At 35.7% G+C, this 19,364-nt stretch overlaps 1 protein-coding gene and 1 long non-coding RNA gene across 5 annotated transcripts; one reads left to right on the forward strand and one right to left on the reverse strand.

The window, feature by feature from the left end:
- Positions 1 to 851: 851 nt before the first annotated feature.
- On the reverse strand, positions 852 to 18,018 carry LOC139973136 (uncharacterized). 4 transcript variants are annotated; one of them, XM_071979582.1, is made up of 10 exons: positions 17,919 to 18,018; positions 17,217 to 17,381; positions 11,257 to 11,328; positions 9,848 to 10,008; positions 8,380 to 8,483; positions 7,178 to 7,447; positions 6,398 to 6,697; positions 6,117 to 6,173; positions 5,139 to 5,235; positions 852 to 3,337 (listed from the first exon to the last, which is right to left on the reverse strand). In XM_071979582.1, exons 5-10 carry the CDS (start codon positions 8,444 to 8,446, stop codon positions 3,052 to 3,054), a joined length of 1,077 nt encoding a protein of 358 aa, XP_071835683.1. In that variant the 5' UTR covers positions 8,447 to 8,483; positions 9,848 to 10,008; positions 11,257 to 11,328; positions 17,217 to 17,381; positions 17,919 to 18,018; the 3' UTR covers positions 852 to 3,051. The 4 variants fall into 4 exon arrangements, 3 of the variants coding, with proteins under 3 accessions (XP_071835683.1, XP_071835682.1, XP_071835681.1); XM_071979581.1 differs by lacking the exons at positions 11,257 to 11,328; positions 17,217 to 17,381; positions 17,919 to 18,018 and adding an exon at positions 10,284 to 10,376; XM_071979580.1 differs by lacking the exons at positions 9,848 to 10,008; positions 11,257 to 11,328; positions 17,217 to 17,381; positions 17,919 to 18,018 and having other exon boundaries at positions 853 to 3,337; positions 8,380 to 9,725.
- LOC139973154 (uncharacterized) lies at positions 12,170 to 17,084 on the forward strand. Its single transcript, XR_011795150.1, has 3 exons — positions 12,170 to 12,605; positions 14,324 to 14,538; positions 16,319 to 17,084. It is a non-coding gene; the product is annotated as an uncharacterized lncRNA (long non-coding RNA).
- Positions 18,019 to 19,364: the final 1,346 nt, after the last annotated feature.

The following is a 19,364-nucleotide window of genomic DNA, read 5'->3' on the forward strand; positions in this document are numbered from 1 at the left end:
AAACATGGGATATTAAAATATCTAAAGGTGAATATTGCCCTCATTTCCATTTGAAGTTTAACTGAGATTGACATTTGCCTATTGCAAAGAAGAAAAGAAATCACAATAAATATAAAAACCTTTATTTGAAGGAACTACATAGTGAAGTAAACCGGCCCATCGCTTGATTGCTCAACATTCAGTGACAACTTCCGTGCGTAATAATTTTGTCCTCGCCACGGAGGTTTGTGGACGTAAAGTTTGTTATCAAGAAAATGCATATTGTCATGCATATTGAAATCCCTAAACTGTCTCACGAAACAATTTCAACTTGATAATTTGTTATGCCATTTCATCATATCATATCAATATCATTAACAGTAGTTTTACAATAGTTATCTTCTGTCGTTGCTGATTTCCAGATCTCTGCGTTAGGTTGTAAATTGATATGGTATCATTATTTTCGATTTTTCGTTGTGATTACGCATTTGCAAGAGGACAGTTCCATGGGGTCAAATTCAAATACGGATTTACCATATTGTTATGTAGTAACTTCAAAGTTGTATCAATACCGTTCTATACTGAGTTCAATATATCGCGAGCGGCTCATCACAGTTAATTTACTCCATTACTCCTATTGATAGCGGTAAGGAAATGTATAGATTAGAGAAGGACCTTGCCACATTACAATATTATGTGTCAGTTAGCTATTTCGTCTACATCTGCCCTTGTTGGCAGATGCTTTCAAAAATTACATTCCTAAAACAAGTGTTTGTATTTATCATTGAAATTGTGACATCTGGAATATTAGCTCAATCTGTCAATGCTCGTTGCATTTTGAATTTTAACAATTTCTCTTTGAGTAGAAATAGTAGTTTTCTTTTCTCTGTAGATAACTGTTTTACAGGAAATAAGGAAAGACGAAAGCCTTGTTTACATTACTTATAATCATACAGTCTGCTGTTCACAGATGCATTCACAAATTATCGCTAAATTTAAACCAGAAATGCAAAAGTGCACGGTGCTTATGTAAATAGTCGTGCGTTTGTGGTATCTGAGACTAGAAGGTTGCGGTCTTTAGATATCATGGTTCCTAAAGTTTCCACGATTTTATCTATGTCACTGAAATGAAACGACCTCTCAATTGTATGTTTAAATTCAATGTATGTTTAAATTTAAATTCATTTCAAATAGTGAATTGTACCATCTATCTTTATTTATGCACCGGCTAATTAGTTGATATGTATTCGTGAGTTTCCTTAATTTGTTGTAAGATTAAGGGTTTAAAATGTTTGATTTTATTTCCCACTTTCACATTATTCCAAACAAGACCAAACATTTAAAAGGAAGAAAAAGATAATCTTCCAACAATTGTGAAAAACAGAATACACACTTTGCTAATAAACTATAAATATATCAATTAATGAACTCGTCCATGTACATTATTATCATGCATAACAATAACCCTTGACCTTATCCAGGAAGAACCCCCGAAAAAGTGCAGTGATTGTTTGAAATAAACATCAGATATATATCAACTGTTTCAGGCATTCCCTTAGGTCATCATTATTATAATCCAAAGTAATAACCGTTGACCTTCGCGAGGCTTGTGATGATGTGATGTGATTGCTGGTGATGATGTGATGCGATTGGTTGAGAGAAATAGTACTGCAACCAATCTTACGTTTTAACTGTAAAATAGTAAAGAAGGCGAGAGATCCAAGTTTGAATCATCCTTCCCTTTGGCTGCAGATAACTGTATTTGCCCTTTGCCCTCCTAATCCTGGTAGTGGGTTCTTCTTCTCACGTGAAGCACCTAAGTACAACATATGAGATATTATTGAGATATCTTGTCACAATCAAAGCGTTACAGACAAGTACGAGTAAACACACATTAACAAGCATACCGTCATGGCTTTTTTTTACGATACAAATCAAAACCAAACATTCAGATCTTCGACATATAAAGTGCAAACAAAAAATAGTTGTAGTGTTCAGCTCTTGTTAAATGAGTATAAACCAATTTATCTCTCCACGTTGTTCTAGTCCTAATGTTGATGGAATTGATATATTCATTGATAACAGTGCAATACCTCTTGTCGGTCAATCGCGCTATAAATTTCTCTGTGTTTATCTTGAGTGCCAACGAAAGTTGTAGCATAATATTGGCACTCATATTTAGACAACATTTGACAGTGTTGTTGTTAGATTTATTGGTGATAGGGGTAAATATCCATGAGCAAAACAATATACATGTTAAATCTCCAATAAAGTTTGTATGATGATTTTTTAAAAATTTAATGTGTTAATATATCGCACTCCCTAAAATAGAACCAACGTTTAAGTGACTTCCTGTTTGTCACGAAACACTGTTAGTGTAGAGAAGAGGGCAACGAAAGTTGATTTATTTGTTGCAGACAATAATAGTATTGAATGAAACCAAAAGATAATCATAACAATGTCAGTAACATATTGAAAGAAAATTAAAGAAAGGGGTTGATAAGTTAATTTCATACTGATGATAAAATAGCTCCTGTATATTGCTATAAACTGCCACGTATCGAAACCGATGTTGTACATTAAACCGACATATTTTATTAGTAAACTGTGAATCTGCTGCAATTCAGGTAAAGGAAGAAGGAAAATAAAAACAGTAAGAAAGAGAGTAAAAAATAAACAGTGCTATTGTTGAGTGAATAAAACGACGTAATTGAAAGCAATGAAGCCTGTCATTTGGGAGGTCATGGGTTCGATCCTCGGCATGCCCAATTAAGGTGGGTGATTTTTTTGATCCAGGCGAAGTTCCCATCTGAACTGGCCTTAAAAATTGTTTACAATTTAATAATTATCCAAGACTGTAAATCGGAAGTGTAAGTAATAACCCATTTATGGATTAGGCATACGTGGCTGCCTAGCGTTGTAAAGTAACTGCCTTCCATGTCGATATATACACTCGCTTCAATCTTATATACTTAAAGTTATAACTAAGCGAAATCAGCTATAACACTAAACTCCACTTCGTGTTCTCAATAACGGTAACAGTGGAAAAAAAACTCCTCGTACATTTCGTGTTTAGATATCATATAACCCTAATCCATACGCATCAAGTGAGTCAGCTTCCTGTGAAGGTCCCGTCTCCCTTCCTACCGTTACATTGCCTGTATCTTGTAAGGAATGATCTATTGATTCACAAAGAGTTCCATGATATGATTCAACAACATACTCCACGTCGGTCATATCATCCGGGTTCTCAGCTAAATATGAATGACGTACATCTATATTTGGTCTCCTTTCGTTATCATATTTAATTGTCGGTTTGGGGCGCATCTGCGTAAGGTACCAACGTGAAATCGTAGATCTGGTGGCAAAATGTAAGATTAATGAAGATAAACTAATTTTAAAGAGAGAGAAAAAATACACCAAGTCTTCATGACATTACGGCATGCAGAGGTGCGCTCGAAGTTGTGTCAAAGTGAAATGGTGTACCCAATGTAGAGATATAAGACTATTTGGTCATTTTGATGGATCAGAAAAAGTTGAACACGCGCATTATCTATCTGTGTTGACATATTCTGATGTAGAAACTCAATTCTTATATAAACTATTCCAAATTTATCTTATTTGATTTTTTCCTTGATGTAGGATTTTTTCGGTCACATTAAAATATTGTTCATTCATACTTAGTAAAGATTCCTAAATCCTATTGGTCCGTTCAGGTCAGCTGACCGTGGTTAATCCTGTGAGTAACGCACGGTAAAATTACCGGTGGATGAATACAATTGTTACCATGTTTTGTCGTCTGCTTTGCTGAGCTATTGAAATTCATCAAAAACACAAAATCTTGTTCAAAAGTCTTGCAAGATGCCATCACAGGTAAAGGACGCGAAACCATGGATCCGCACTCGAGTCTAGGCCAAAGTGTAGGCTGCACAGCTGTTGCCTCCAACAATGACATTAACGTTACTGCTGCTGTTAGGGCTGAAACGTCTAACATGTCCAAACTGTTTTCCAAATGTTCTTTCCAAAGTCCTGCGAATGTTTACTTCCAAAATTCATAGTAATATCCGTATTAAAACACCAAACAGTTGTGGATGCTTTGAGTTTAAATATATCCAGTATCTGTCCGTAATTAAATGTTCGCAAGGTCTTTATGTTGCTCATAGTGTTATAAAGTTAAAGTTAAACGACCGCAGTGCCAAGCACTGTGTAGTGTGTACGTTCAAGTGAGTGTACGTGTTCAATACAAGGCCTACTATGTTATCGTATGGCTGTATACCATACGTACATGTTTGTCCCTAGAATGGTTGCTATGGGAACCAGAAGCTGTAGGGCATTGATATGATGAAGCTAATTAGTAATTGTTTGTAGTTCCTTGTTATTGAGACCTTTCAAAAATAGTTTTATGGCCGCAATATTGCCAAAAATTAGTTAAATATTATTATGGTTCATCTTTTATGAATGACAGCCTTTCAAAGACGTTTCCTTTATCATTATTCACTATCGTTCAGTATTACTTTATAATTGCACATGTACATTAATGTTATGCTGGTTGTTAATCGTTAATTCGACTTACGGGGCATCACTTTAATAAATCTTCGGTTATATTTAACCAAAAATGTTTTTTTTTTATGATTTTTCCCCCACACAAATGGTAGTGTATGAATGAACGGGGTTAATCAACGGTCTAGCGTGCGTTACTCACAGGATTAATGCACGATCGGGGGATAATGCAAGCGATGCACGAGGGCGGAGCCCGAGTGCATCCACGCTAGACCGTTGATTAACCTCTTATTGAAAACCTCACAGACGCAAGGAAACTCGTTCGGGAGCTGCATGATTTCCTTGGGGTAAACTCATGCCGCATGTATATGCCAACAGATGACAACAACAGTCATGTTTTTTTCAATAAATATTTGCAAGGATTGAGTATCAGCATGCCTATTCATTAGTCTATTTCATTGTTGAAAACGTAACCCTTGCTCTTTCTCTATATATCGTGGTATTTTGACATTGCGTCATGTAGTATAGATAGAGGAACGGTGATGGGTCCCATCTCTCACACTGGACCGGGGCTTCTGAATCCTTAGCATTACACAATTGATATATTATTATTGTTATAACTAGTTTATTTTATGATATAGTAGAATATCGATATTTACCTGCACAATACAATTCCGGCAATCCCACCAATTAACACTCCTACAACAAACAGGAACGCTGTGATGAAATACCTGCTGGAAGTCACGACAGCAGGATCTGTGCTAATGAACAATACAAGCTTTCATAAGGTAAATACAAATAAATAAAACGAGTAGTACATAACCTACACACACACAGGGGAGTAAGAACTTGGGGGCAAAACATCAGAGGGGCACTTTCTCAACCACCACTCGTTATGCTATATACGATACACACCGGCCATGTCACTTAAATATATATAATGTGTTAGTATGCTATCAATACTAGTATGGTGCACGTGACTCTATCAACCTGCATACTGTACTACATACTGTACTTCTGTCCATCCATAATTTAGAACTTTCCGAAAAAATCCTCCTGTGTTCATTACTTGAACAAAAGTCTTTAGCAACCTCGGTTAAATCCTTAGCATGTACAGTTTAAAGATAAATAATTAAAATAAAATATTAAAATTAACAAACGCTTAAGATATCCAAAAGACAGTTCTTCATCAAAGGGGAAAATATTTATTTACCAGTAGGGCACATTTGCTATTTTGAAAAAAAGTGGGGAGCACGTGCCCCTAGTGCCCCCTGGTCCTACCCCCTGCACACACATATGTATATGTATACCATAAAATACACACACACACCTATGTATTATATATATATAGCAAAGATTAAGTTGTTCATTTCCTGCTGTAATACTGCTCAATGCATGAAAGTAGAGCAAGTGCATAATATAGTATACGTAGCCTATATTTTATGGTAACCTACATCACGTTGCTACTCGAGGTTGACGGTCAATGCGGCGATCATCATACAACAGCATAGTTAAGCATGATCATTCTCGTTGGTTAACAATTTTCTCGCTTTGATAATTTGCTTAGGTCATTGTAAATTGGATTCGTTAACCTGTAACCAACTAATATACAATCCCACGTGAAAGGTAATACATACCTTGAGATGGAGTTGCTTCGGTTGTCAAGTTGACCTCAACAGGAATCGAGTATGGTGCTAACATAGAAAAGAGAAAAATTTATAGTAAACAGAACATCTGATTCAAACTATTTCAACATTTCCTATTTAAGTAAGTAAATTTGAAGCAATTTTCACCCTGAGGAAATGTTTTCAATGTAAAATATGTCACGTCACAGAACGGTTTTTCCAAGCTCTAAATTCGTGATAATTATATGACTGGGGCAATTTTGTAATATTACCACGAATAGCAATAGACTCACTTATATTTTTTAGTTCCTTAATGTGGTCCCAGATTGCAACATATCCATAACCTCCACAAGTCTCCCCACCTGGACAAGTTATTCCTCCCTCTACACATTGGTGGTCTTCAAGAAACTGAGAGTTGTTTCCGTCGCGCGGAGACTCGAAGCTACAGAAACATTTGTTTCCTTCTGCTAAGCCAATGAAAGGATAGGCTTGACAACGTTCCATGCATGATCTAAGAGTTAGTTCGGTAATTGATCCCATGAAATGAAAGTCATGGTCAGTCGTATGGTTCAAGCATCCAAAATAAGTAAAATCTGTAGGAAAACAAAACAGGCCAAGTAAATATTTCAGACATTGCAGTCCTGGATTCTGCTGTAAATTTAATTTAAAAGAAGCTTTGTTTTTACTTGTGTTCTAGCCGATATTGTCTACATACGATGTATTGTTCGTATATCTTCAAGACTCAACTTGATGTGTGTTACTTGTACAGTACTGTGGTTCCTACGAACACTTTATTTAAACAGAAACATCTATGAGTGACTTGCAACAACAACATTGGAGCTCTTCGTGACGTGTTTGAAAAAGTTGATTTCATAATAATGTGTTCATAGTTCTTAAAGAAGATCAAATTGACCTCATGTCGACGAAACAATGAAAGACAATATTTCAGTGACTTACAGTAGCATCAATGCGATGCATTTGTATTTTGTTTTTATGTGTTTGCTCTTAATAGTGTCAATTTAAATGTTTTGTCATATTTAACCCACCTTATGTTTTTATATTTAACAACTTACTATTGTAGACCGCCATTGCCTGTTTACCACCACACGTTGGTCCACCTGAACACAAAGTATCGCACCGTGTATCTGTAACAGTATTGTAAGCCTGGTATTGACTTCGATCCGTCCCACAATAACAGTAAGATCCATACTGAAGCCCCAATAAAGTATAGGTATCCACGTCGCATATTCGGGCACAAAGTGAGACCGTTAGATCGGTTCGGATTTTTCTTACATCAAGTACACTGGAATGGTTACTGCTATAGCAACCAAGGTAGTTCCCACCTGTTGGTAGAATGAAACATGCGGTCACAGAATCATCCTTAAAACAAATTCAAAAAAGGTATTGTAGTAACATGAATACGTTAACAAGTAACATTCACATTTAGTTTGTTATTTTTACGAATAGATTTACTAGTTAAACTCTAAAAGAACATAATGTTAGAATAACAGAAAGGACAACACAAACATTGGAAGGAAACTGACACGTTCATGGTGACGTATTCCGTTAATAATAAGTTTGAAGTAAATATATCCAAAATCTTTGACTGGAATTATAAGAGACGAAGACACTGTGTATATTTAACAATATTATATCTGATTAGAAAGTTGAAAACATTATTTTGAGATACATACAGATAGTTTCTGTTGATGAGTTGTCGATCAATATAACTTAGTGTTTGTTGCTATGACAAGTCTGCAGTACATTTATTTCAAATATATGCTAATTATTGTTTTATACATTATCTTACTTTCACCCAATATCATGGTATTTCTTCATTACAACTTTACAGAAACAGATACAACATGTCTTGTGCATTGGTCTTAGTTGTCACGTTAAGGCCTTGTTATTGTAAAAAAGGGCAACCTGTGTGAATTAACTCAGTAAACCACGAGTGTTAATACATCTGATTTACTCAAAAAAAGTAACACATTTCATATTTTCTACTTCCAAGGAGTTTCGACGAAAAACCTCCTTGGGTATTTCAAACTTTTATTTGATACAGAATATCGATTATAGATGTAAAATAGCATTCCTTTTATTCTTGTGCAGTATTTACACGAAAATATGAGAGAAAACAAACGTTTAAAAGACTGCCAAAATCTGAGGTTTTACTCCCAGAAAATAAATCATTTGCATAGACTATTTATTATGGTAGGAAATAAACGTTTGCTGAGTATTACGTTCATACAACACAAAGATTTTCGTTACTTACCAACTGAACTGACAGCCGATATTCCTACCAAACTCATACACGTCACAAGCGTTGTTACATAACCCATACTTTCCCAAAGCGGACGAGTTTCTGCTTTAAATTTTCTGTTCAGATGTATGAAATATTGTTTTTATTAATTCTTATCGACGACAGCGTTGACTTTTGTATTCGTGTGTACAAGCAGTAATGGTCAGGTTTACAAAATGCATACACTCTTGAATGAGAAACAATGCCTAGCACAAAAACTCTTTACAAATTCTTTATGGATTTGTGTTAATTAGTAACATTTAACGTTTATAGAGTGAATGAATGTTACTGATGTAACAGTAAAACAGACAGTAAATTATTAGCTAGCTTATATAGTCAGAATAATTATCAAAGCATCGCACAAGGAAATGATGCCTTCTGTCAAGGTTGTCCGACGAGGTCTGATTAATTCCACATACAGTAAGTTTACGGCTGCTTTTTGGCAGAAGACTGTAATTGCTCTGGCTGGAAATCGTTTCTTCGACAGTTCAATCCAAACGAACCAGTATTTTGCTTTCAAAATTAAGAAATACTCCTTTAAGAACTAAATTTATTGGTGTAATCAGCATTTCAGCGGTGCAGAGCTTTTTGGTTTGCTCCTCTTGTTTCGTTGTTTTTTTTTAGCATGTTAACATTAAGCCTAATTAGGTTTGGTAAAGCTGGGTATGATTTTTCGATGTCAGTTATTATTATGACATGTAAGACAACAACACTCTCGCTGCAAAATACATTTGTGAATCAAATTTGGTGAAAATAGCATTCAGGAGATCTAGTCTAAACTTATGCTGTTTTTCGGTACTAAATCAATTTAATCAATAAATTCTGAAACTGACTGAATAATGGCGATTTGCTAAAAGATAACTTGTTTCCTTTTTTTTTTATATATCATCAATTTTGAGTTGAAGATATCAATACAAACATGATTGTCAATTAGTAGCAATTGATTCTTGTTTATTGCTTAGTTCGTGATATTTCTTATCAACGTGATTGAAAGAACTTTACACTAAATAAATAAGACAACATAAACTTTCGTTGATCGTTATTTCAAAATACTACTCCACAGACGATCTGCCGATTTAAAGCCAAACGAACGTCGTCTTCCATATTTAATCAAAATTGTTAATCGGTAGTTGCCAATTCCCGCGCATGCGTACCGATCACGAGCAATGACTTTTAAAGTATGTATAAATAACCTAACAAATGCAATTTTTTTGTATCTGTGTGTTGCATTGAGTCTACTCCATCGTTGCGTATACTTCGCCTACATCGAAATATATAATAGAATCACAATCCGCATAATATCTATCAGCTTTGTCGATGAACGACGCAGATTCAGAACCACACGTTTTTTCCCGATGAGATCTACTGGTATTAACATGATCATCCTTTTTATTAAAAGACAGTGACTTCAGTTTCAGAGATTTCTTTAACTCTGCTTTACCCACAGTATCTTGTATCGCAGACGGGTTATTATCATCTGCTTGGTAATAGGTAGAATCTCCAGGTTCGTATACTGCTGCTGCTGAGGTGTCAGTCAAAACTTTAGGAGGATCTCGCTGAAACTTCGATATGAAGAAACTTGTTGCATTTATCAGCTTCGGGCTGTCAGAAATCAAGAGAGATATAAAGGTCAAATATAGTGTTGGGAAGTTCGTTTCGTGAAAGACGTTAGACGTTATTCTGATTACAAAATCCAGGAGGTAGACATATTTCGGTCTATGATCACAGAATGGAGTGAATTGCTATATATGATCTACAATATGCAACATTCCGTGTGGAGATATTTATATTTTACTTACCACAATTCGACGAAGCATGAGCAGACATGAATAATAAAAGACACATATTTTAGTATATTATATGAATTTACACAGTACCTTAGTGTTAGATATGATGTTACCGATCAAGCTGCAAAGCCAATGCACAGAATTCCAATGACAGCAATGAAGAGAAAAACTGAACCGTTTCCCCTGATTAATTTAAGAGAACCATGATTATGATAACAGTTTCTATTTAGAGAAAGCTTATATTACTACACTGCATTGTGTATATATTTCATTCCTTGCATCTTTTTATTGCTCCGTTCTTTTCAGTATCATCTTTTTTACACATGAGAAGATATGTGATAGCTGTTGGTGTTATTTTACCATGAACGGATTATTACTACGTAAGATAAATGGATTAAAATCAAATGAAGACATTAGCACACAAAGAATCTGCGTGCGAAATGACAAGAAGATATTAACTGGAGGACCAAACAGTACAGCTGAGGGCAATTAAAAGGAAAAATCAATTAATGAAAATAATTATTTTAAGCTATCATCTTAAGATGGTTGTGTTAAATTAAAATAGAAAGTTCGTCCTCAAAGATAAATTTGAATATATAGCAGAAAGTTATTGTATATCACAGTCGTATAATACAAAGGTTAAACTAACACTATCACACGTAAGCACAGAATGGCAGGAAACAAGATAATTTTACTTTCAGTTTCCAAATAGATTGAAATGTATATTCCTGGAAGTAACAGAATACAACTTGTTTAAAGTATATAAAATGAAAGGGACTTTGAAGAAGCCATTTGGTGCAGCCAAAATAATGAATTTCTTGATCATTTCAAAATGACAACAAAATTAAAAAACTAGATGAAATGCCATTCGCCCTAAAATTTCCAAATGAGTCATGTAGGCCTTCTACAAAATTCGGCAATATTTGTGAATTTACATAATCCTTTTAACAAATCATTGCTTTTCTGTCATAACCGTAGGCAAAGTGAAATTGAAATGTTCATCATCATAAAAATACAACATGTTATGTGTTTTACATATTTATGTGTCCTTATTTGTACTCACTTGCAGTGATGTATGACTCATTATAATTGGTATTAACTAACAATTTCTGTGTAGACTTCTGACTTAATGGATCTGAAAGAGAAAAAAAAGGGGTGTATAGAAAAATACTGTTGTAAAAGCTGCTTGTCTGCCTAACTACTAGTTTGATGATTAATCACATATACTTTATTTAATTAGTATACTTGTAAAATCAACACTACATAATAAGGTTAAGGCTTATCAATAGCATAATGCTGACGGCCCCATGTATTGCTTATCATATAAAGACAATCGACATGCGTTGGTACGTGGTTTTATTATGCTAGACCTAAACTAGGGATGAAACGTTATTCAGCCCACGGTGATGTTAAGAAGATCTTTGGTTTTTAATACGGCAAAACAACTACAATGGTATACCGTGGTATGTAGATTTCTACATGGCCCACTTGGCCCATGGTACTATGTGATTACATTAGCCGTAGCTAAATTAAACTTGAAGATATATTACACTCATCAGCAGTGGTGGTTAATAATTCATTTTCTGTTGAATAATTTTCTGACGTGAGACTGTTGTCTGATGACACAATTGAGGTTATCCGTTCGTGGTCAGTGGTCCTTCCCTCACCTGAGTGTGAAGCAAAATCCAACTAGATATAACATATCCTTCATGTAAACACCTAACACACCTTACAACTATATGTTTGCCTAAAGTTTGGGACAATAAGATAGTATGACACTGGACCGTTACAGAATCGAGAAGAGATTATACACATATGCTAGCAGTTATACACGTCAATTGATTATATAATGAAGCAGTAAACATGAATCTTCTTTCACGTATATCTATCCTGTGTGAGATCAGAATGATTCGATAGGAGTAGTCGATATAGTTTTATCGATGTAAGTCTCTTAGACGATTGACTTCCATCTACACTGAAAAAATAAACTAGTCAATATTGCCACGGACTAACGTTAAATTAGTCTGTAACGATAGTCAATGCACACGGACTAGCAAAAATCTTCGTTTCATCGCTGCTTCTTAGTTAGTTTACACTGACTAAGGAAAATATAATCGCAGCTTAGTCGGTGGCGACGGACTAAGGTATTTTAACCCATGGACTAAGAACGATACGGACACCCGATTTACGCCATAATCGTAGCTTAGTCGGTGTCGACAGACTAATGTATTTTAACCCAATTCGATTCACTTCAATTTGGAAACCGAGAGGCAACGGCAGCTTGCTGGGCTTGGCATAGTTTCATACGATCACTCTAAGCAACTTTCAACCGTAAATCACCCAAGAAGGTTTTTAGAAGAATGGAGGTATTAACTGCATCATCGGCCTACCTGTTATTCCTTTAATTTGAAGGTAAACTTAAAGTTAATTGTTAGGCCACTGGCACTAGTACTGTATTATGGTTAGTGTAACGCTACCGTTGTCACGTTGGCGTTTCGCAATACACAAGTGCAATGACAGTGAGTAGCCTATAGGCTTCTACTGGGTACTGCAGTGCATTCTCAACACTAAAGTGTGCATCCTAAACACCAATTAACAATGTGTTATGTGTGTATCGGGCTAGATTGAACAGTGGCACATAATCTTCTTATTTATTCCCAAACAAATGCTGGAACTATAAGGCTCAATAGTTTATTTGAAGTCTACACTCATTTGGTAAAGATTTCCTGTAATTTCCCATGTGAATCTAAATGGGTAGGCTTTGTGATATTGAATAAGCAAGGCTAGACCTTCAAACGTACAGTCACAGTAGGCTGAACAAATTATGTTGGCTAGTCAACGGTATTATATGTTGCGAGCAGTCAGGATGCACGCTTCAGTTCTATTTAACCTTTTCATTTATCATTTTTTAGTATTTAATTTCCGGTCATGCCCAGGAAACAATTGCGACATTCCTTCACGGTCGACTTGCTTACTGTAAGAAGTATTAACCGTTTTTTCTCAGGAAAGCTTGATAGTCTGAAGTTATTATAACATGTGCTTTTAGTATACTGCCAAAAGAGTAAGTTGTTGTATTTGCATTGATATTTTATGTAGAAGTAACGGAAAATTGAGTATGTTTAGTTTGGTCTAATTGCACGTTTTTTTTCTGTCCAATGTAGTGCAGGGTTCACTTGCGCGAATTCAAATTATTCTGTTTATGTATATGTATATGCATCGATTCTTAGATTATGATGTTTTTTTGAAGAAGAAGTATTAACCGTTTTTTCTCAGGAAAGCTTGATAGTCTGAAGTTATTATAACATGTGCTTTTAGTATACTGCCAAAAGAGTAAGTTGTTGTATTTGCATTGATATTTTATGTAGAAGTAACGGAAAATTGAGTATGTTTAGTTTGGTCTAATTGCACGTTTTTTTTTCTGTCCAATGTAGTGCAGGGTTCACTTGCGCGAATTCAAATTATTCTGTTTATGTATATGTATATGCATCGATTCTTAGATTATGATGTTTTTTTGACATTTATTTGTAATTCAAGCATATCTGTTTAGTAGCAAAGTTTAAAGGTTAAGATTAATTAGTTTTCTCTTTTTGATCCTAGATTGAATGAAACTCATTGGCGTAAATAATAGATCAGATGATACAGTTTAACACAGTTGCTAAAACTCTGGGTATTCTCTAGTCTTCGCCGGTCCATTATATACTTTAGTACTACTAGTAAGACTATATCAAAACGACCGAAGACAAACTTAGTGTATCAAAGTACTGATTCTCCTCTAGCCTAGGTCTAAACAGGCTTGTTATGTGAGCAAGCAAAATAACAACTAAAAACGATTAGGCCTATAAATAAGTTGGCTCAGTGCATTTCTGTTTCTAAAATTTTATATTTTTAAAGATCATAAAAACAAACAAAGATTTAGCCCATGTTTTATTATCTCTGTATTCTGGGCATTTGATTCTGGTTGCAATGGTGATGACACTCTCGTTCAAATTTTCAGCTTTATACACTCTCGTTCAAACTTTGGGATTGTTTTTTGAGACTATAGTGGAAGCAAATCTCACATAACTTTGTGGTGACAACTTTATTTTATTTTATTTTCAAATGATGAATACTTTGCTGTTTCTTTCTTCCAGCAGGAATTGAAAAGCCAAATATCTAAGTCAAGGGTGAGCTTTCCTGTGATGTACGACACCAGTGTGGAGGCAACAACAGAAGAGGAGAACTGTGTTATATATGGCTTAAAGACATGTGTTAAGATGATATATTGGTACCCTTCGCAGAACGAAAGAGTTTATCCAAGAGTCCAAAAAGCAAAGGAACAAGTACCATAGAGAAAAAAGATGGAAGAGTGAGTTTGACTATTGTACCCAACTGTTTAATGATATTTAAGATACTTTTCATAACCTGTTTTAAAAAAAAACCCAGTCTAGTATATCATTTACGTGCAAGCTTCATAAGTTTGGTCAAATTTTCACTGATCTGTAGAGCGGGAGTCCAGAGGGTTTGGTTAGCTGGGAAGGTAACCAATTGCCTGGTACATCACAATGTTCACAATGCATTCCTGTATATGAAACCTGATGACTGGCAAACCGACTGTGGTGGATGTGGCTGGGAGAGCAATTTTAAAGTCACCTAATAGCTAACCTAGAGCAGCTTTCATGGTAACCACATCAAAGTAAGAACAATGTGTCAGGTATGGCCCCAAGAGCAACAAATGGCCATTGCCAGTAATTATTGGTGGTGGGGTACCCCTGCCAGTGATCTATAATTGACCCCTCACTGCTGACTTAGGTCAGCTCATGAGGTAACCACTTGAAACCTACTGGAAAATGTTGGTTAGGACTTCAGATACAAGGGATGGGCATTGCCAGTAATTTTTATTGGTGGGGTACCCCTGCTAGTAGACCCCCAATATGCCCATCCCCTCATTGACCTAGGTGAGCTCATGATTTGACCAGTTGAAACCTACAGGAAAATGATAGGTATCACTTCATATGTAAGGATGGGCATTTCCAGTATTTTATATTGGTGGGCCACCACTGCCAGAGTCCGCCAATCCCTTACATATAGAATCCTGTCAATAATTTTCCAGTAGTTTTCAACTGGTTAAATCATGAGCTGACCTAGATCAATGAGGGGGGGGGGCTTTTTGGGGGTCTACTGGCAGGGGTACCCCACTAATATAAATTACTGGAAATGCCCATCCCTTAGATATATATAGAGTCCTGCCAATAACTTTACAGTAGTTTTCAACTGGTTACCTCATGAGCTAATCTAGGTCAATGGGGGATGGGCATTTTGGGGATCTACTGACAGGGTTACCCCACCAATGTAAATGACTGGAAATGCCCATACCTTACATATGAAGTGATACCTATCATTTTCCAGTAATTTTTCAACTGGTTATCTCATGAGCTGACCTAAGTCAGTGAGGGAATGGGCATTTTGGGGGTCTACTGGCAGGGGTACCCCCCCCCCCCCAATATAAATTACTGGAAATTCCCATCCCTTACATATGAAGTGATACCATTTTCCAGTAGTTTTCAAGTGGTTACCTCATGAGCTGACCTAGGTCAGCCTTGAGGGGTCAATTATAGATCACTGGCTGGGGTACCCCACCACCAATAATTACTGGCAATGGCCATTTGTTGCTCTTGGGGCCATACCTGACATATTGTACTTACTTTGATGTGTTACCATGAAAACTGATCTAGGTTAGCTATCAGGTGACTTTAAAATTGCTCTCCCAGCCACACCCACCACAGTCGGTTTGCCAGTCGTCTGGTTTCATATACAGGAATGCACTGTGAACATTGTGATGTACAAGGCAATTGGTTACCTTCCCAGCTAACCAAACCCTCTGGGATCCCGGTCTATTGGGATCATTATTAACATGATTAACATAATTATTAAGCTTTGAGAAATAACTTGGTGTTATGCTGTGCAAAGCTAATAATAATTTGGTAAAGCTGCTATTCCTGGCTTATAATTTGAGGGACCTAGATTTAAATGTATACCTCCCAATATGTTATAAAATTTTAATGTAAATGTATGTTTATGATAATGTGAGTTATCATGTGCTATATCTGTATCTGTGCTTACACGTATATCATATTTTCTGTTCACAGGTCAATAATGGTGCAGATTTTGGCTTCCTGAAGACAAGTGGGAGGCCATTTGTAGTTAAGAGAAACACTCTTTGTTCGTGAAGACTTAACTGGTGTCGATTTGGGGTACCACTTTAAAACGAAAGTCATGAGGAACCCTTGCCCAAGACTCAACTTTGCATTATTGTGCAGTGCTATACTTTTGCGATTCATGTTTGATCCATTAACTTGTCTTAACTTTGTTGGAAAAAAAATCAGATTTTCAGATTTTATTTACAGTGATTTCTTCTCTATCTGTCGAAAGTCAGCCTTTTGTAGAGATCAGAAGTTTTATCAGAAATAAATACTGCCAACGTACACATTATTTGTGTTTCTTCTGCTCTCTTTTCTTTCAGTGATACTAGTCAGTGAAACTAGTCGGGTTTAATTCTTTCAGTGAATCTAGTCAGTGCAACTAGTCAGTCGATACCGACTAAGAAAGGTTAGTCGGGAGAGGCACCATCCTGACTAATGTAAAACCTGCTATAAACTAGTCGGTGGCTCATATAAATTAGTCGGTAAAGACCGACTAATGTCACCAACTAATGTAACTGACTAATAAACATTTACAGACTAAAAAATTGTTGATCGACTAAGCTGACGGACTAAGATGACCGACTAAGAAATACAACTGACTAAGGAATAAATTAGTCGGTATAGCAACTGACTAAGGCTATGTTAGTCGGGAGAGGCACCAGATGGACTAACGTTTTGTTAGTCGGTGAACCAATTTAAGTTTTCAGTGTAGTTACAATGGAATGTTACATGGCTTTTATCAGAGCAAGGTAAAACGTAAAATTCAGCGAAAAAATACAGACCACAAAACAACTCAAAGGACTTGAAGATTACTCAGTAATGAATACATTGAAAGATGACAAACCTTTGATAAAGGAGAAAGCGCTGACCAAACAAGCAGTTAGCAGTAAAATATGTTTGCTATTCATAGTCTCGTGTGGCTGATGAGAAAACAAACTTTTCGAAAAGTGTCTGACAATTTCCTCTCAGGTAACAATACCGAACTACCGCAGGTTCTTGTCTACCTTATCTGAGATTAAAGGAAAATTCACTGTATAAGAGCAAACAATGTCATTGCGATTTTTTTCTTTTGCTGTGTTATTAAAATTAAATGGGATCAGTTTCTCTAAGTAGATCAAAACGTGATTAAGTCTTAAACAATTTGAATACCTCGTAAACTTAAACCTGATTCTTGCAAATTGTTAAGTAACTGCAAAACGAAGGATGTGGTGCTTTGTCATTCGATCTATTAGGATTTGATAATTATAAGTACAATGCAATGCATGTTTAAAGTCAACCGCACACTGTCCGACTGAATGATATGCGACTTACCTCAACTCGGCCGTTGAAACGTACTAAGATAATCAAGGAAAACCGAAAACAAACTGCTCAACATGTTGCGTTTACTCGACTGTTCGAAGGTGACTACCTTGGGATGTCAAAAATGTAACTTATTAAAGCACCGTCAATAACATATGGAACATCGGTCGTCGTTAACAGACAACATCGCGGGAACAGCGCGGGAACAAATCAACTCAAATGGTAAGGAAACGTGCCAATTACTTACTTTGTCAATACCGGTCATCTTCAAATGTTGCAACTTATTATAGCAAACACGTCTTTCATCACCCGGAAATTATATGTTGTCTTCGTCGCTATATAATAAACTGAACGATGAAAAGGAAACTGTCATATAGAGTTCAACAACCTCTCGATTGTTTTGACAACTGTATTCAGTTAAGAAACACTTAAACGGTAATTCAAGATTTAATCTTCATCGACAGAGATGACAGTTCTGAAAAAAATACTTAAAATGAAAGTTGTTGTCAAGTACGGAACTGTTTAACGAAGAAAGAAAAGTATGATCATTAATTTAAAAGTACGTTGTTAAATTTGAATTGAAAGAGAAACACTGTCAACATTACCTGTAAATTGCAGGGATATCCCTGAAGACAAAGATGTTAGCGACATTAAATATCCAAAAAGGATAGTTCAAATCAGTTGTCCGTTCGATAAATTGGTCGTAAAAATTCCCTGATCATATAAACTGTAGTGGTTGTGTTCACTGTGTAGTCAGCAGAATAAATCGTTCGAAGCATTAACTGACAGATGCATAATAGTAGACCTTCTGTTGTAATAACACTACGTATCAATGCAATCCTACATACAAATCCCCTTATCATACAGGTGTAGATTTACCCTGAGAGTGATTAAGGATCAAATTATGTATACGTAGTATATTTAAAACGTTTGTCGAGTCACTTTTTGAGAGTCAGAAACTCTCTTGAGTTCATAAAACATATATAGTTGGCAGAGTATCAAGTTTGAACAAGATGATGTTCGAAGCATCTCATTGTTCGTCTTGTTAATGAGTTACTGTTAAGAATGCCTAAGCATGATAATGCGTTGATTAATGTATAACCATTGATCAAAGATTTCAAAAAAAGAACCATGTTTTAACATAACTTGGCAGCAAGCATTATTGGATTGATGTAATTGCCTACGTTGGAAGTACTACTATTGCGTCGACTGACGCTAAACTTGAAACGGCGAGAAATGTCACCTTCACAGACACAGCATAAATAGAAACACATTGTACAGTATTAAAAGCATAACAACGTTTCATAAAGGGATTTACTCACCGACGTTTTACTTAAAGTGACATTCAATGTACCACAAATTAACTATATTCTGTATGATCGTGGAAGGAAAGTCTTTAAAATAGTTTGAAGTATGATCTGATGAAGAATGTGTACAAACCACACGGTATGTTGTACAACGATATAATATAGTTTAATATGGCAAGATGGCAAAAAGTGGTTTGAACTGTAAAGAAGAAAAAGTACAGGCAAGTTCACCATGAGTCGAAAGGGTAAATGTTTCTTCTTTTTTATGTGCTAGGATAAAATGTACAATAAACGTTGACCTAGTATATTATATGGTTAATTCGTACAAAGACTTACATTTGTCACATTGGTACCTTTACTTACTTATATAACTTCCCGAGTTTTCT

The sequence above is a fragment of the Apostichopus japonicus genome, chromosome 9 (genome assembly GCF_037975245.1).
Source record: "Apostichopus japonicus isolate 1M-3 chromosome 9, ASM3797524v1, whole genome shotgun sequence".
Classification (NCBI taxonomy): Eukaryota; Metazoa; Echinodermata; class Holothuroidea; order Aspidochirotida; family Stichopodidae; genus Apostichopus; species Apostichopus japonicus.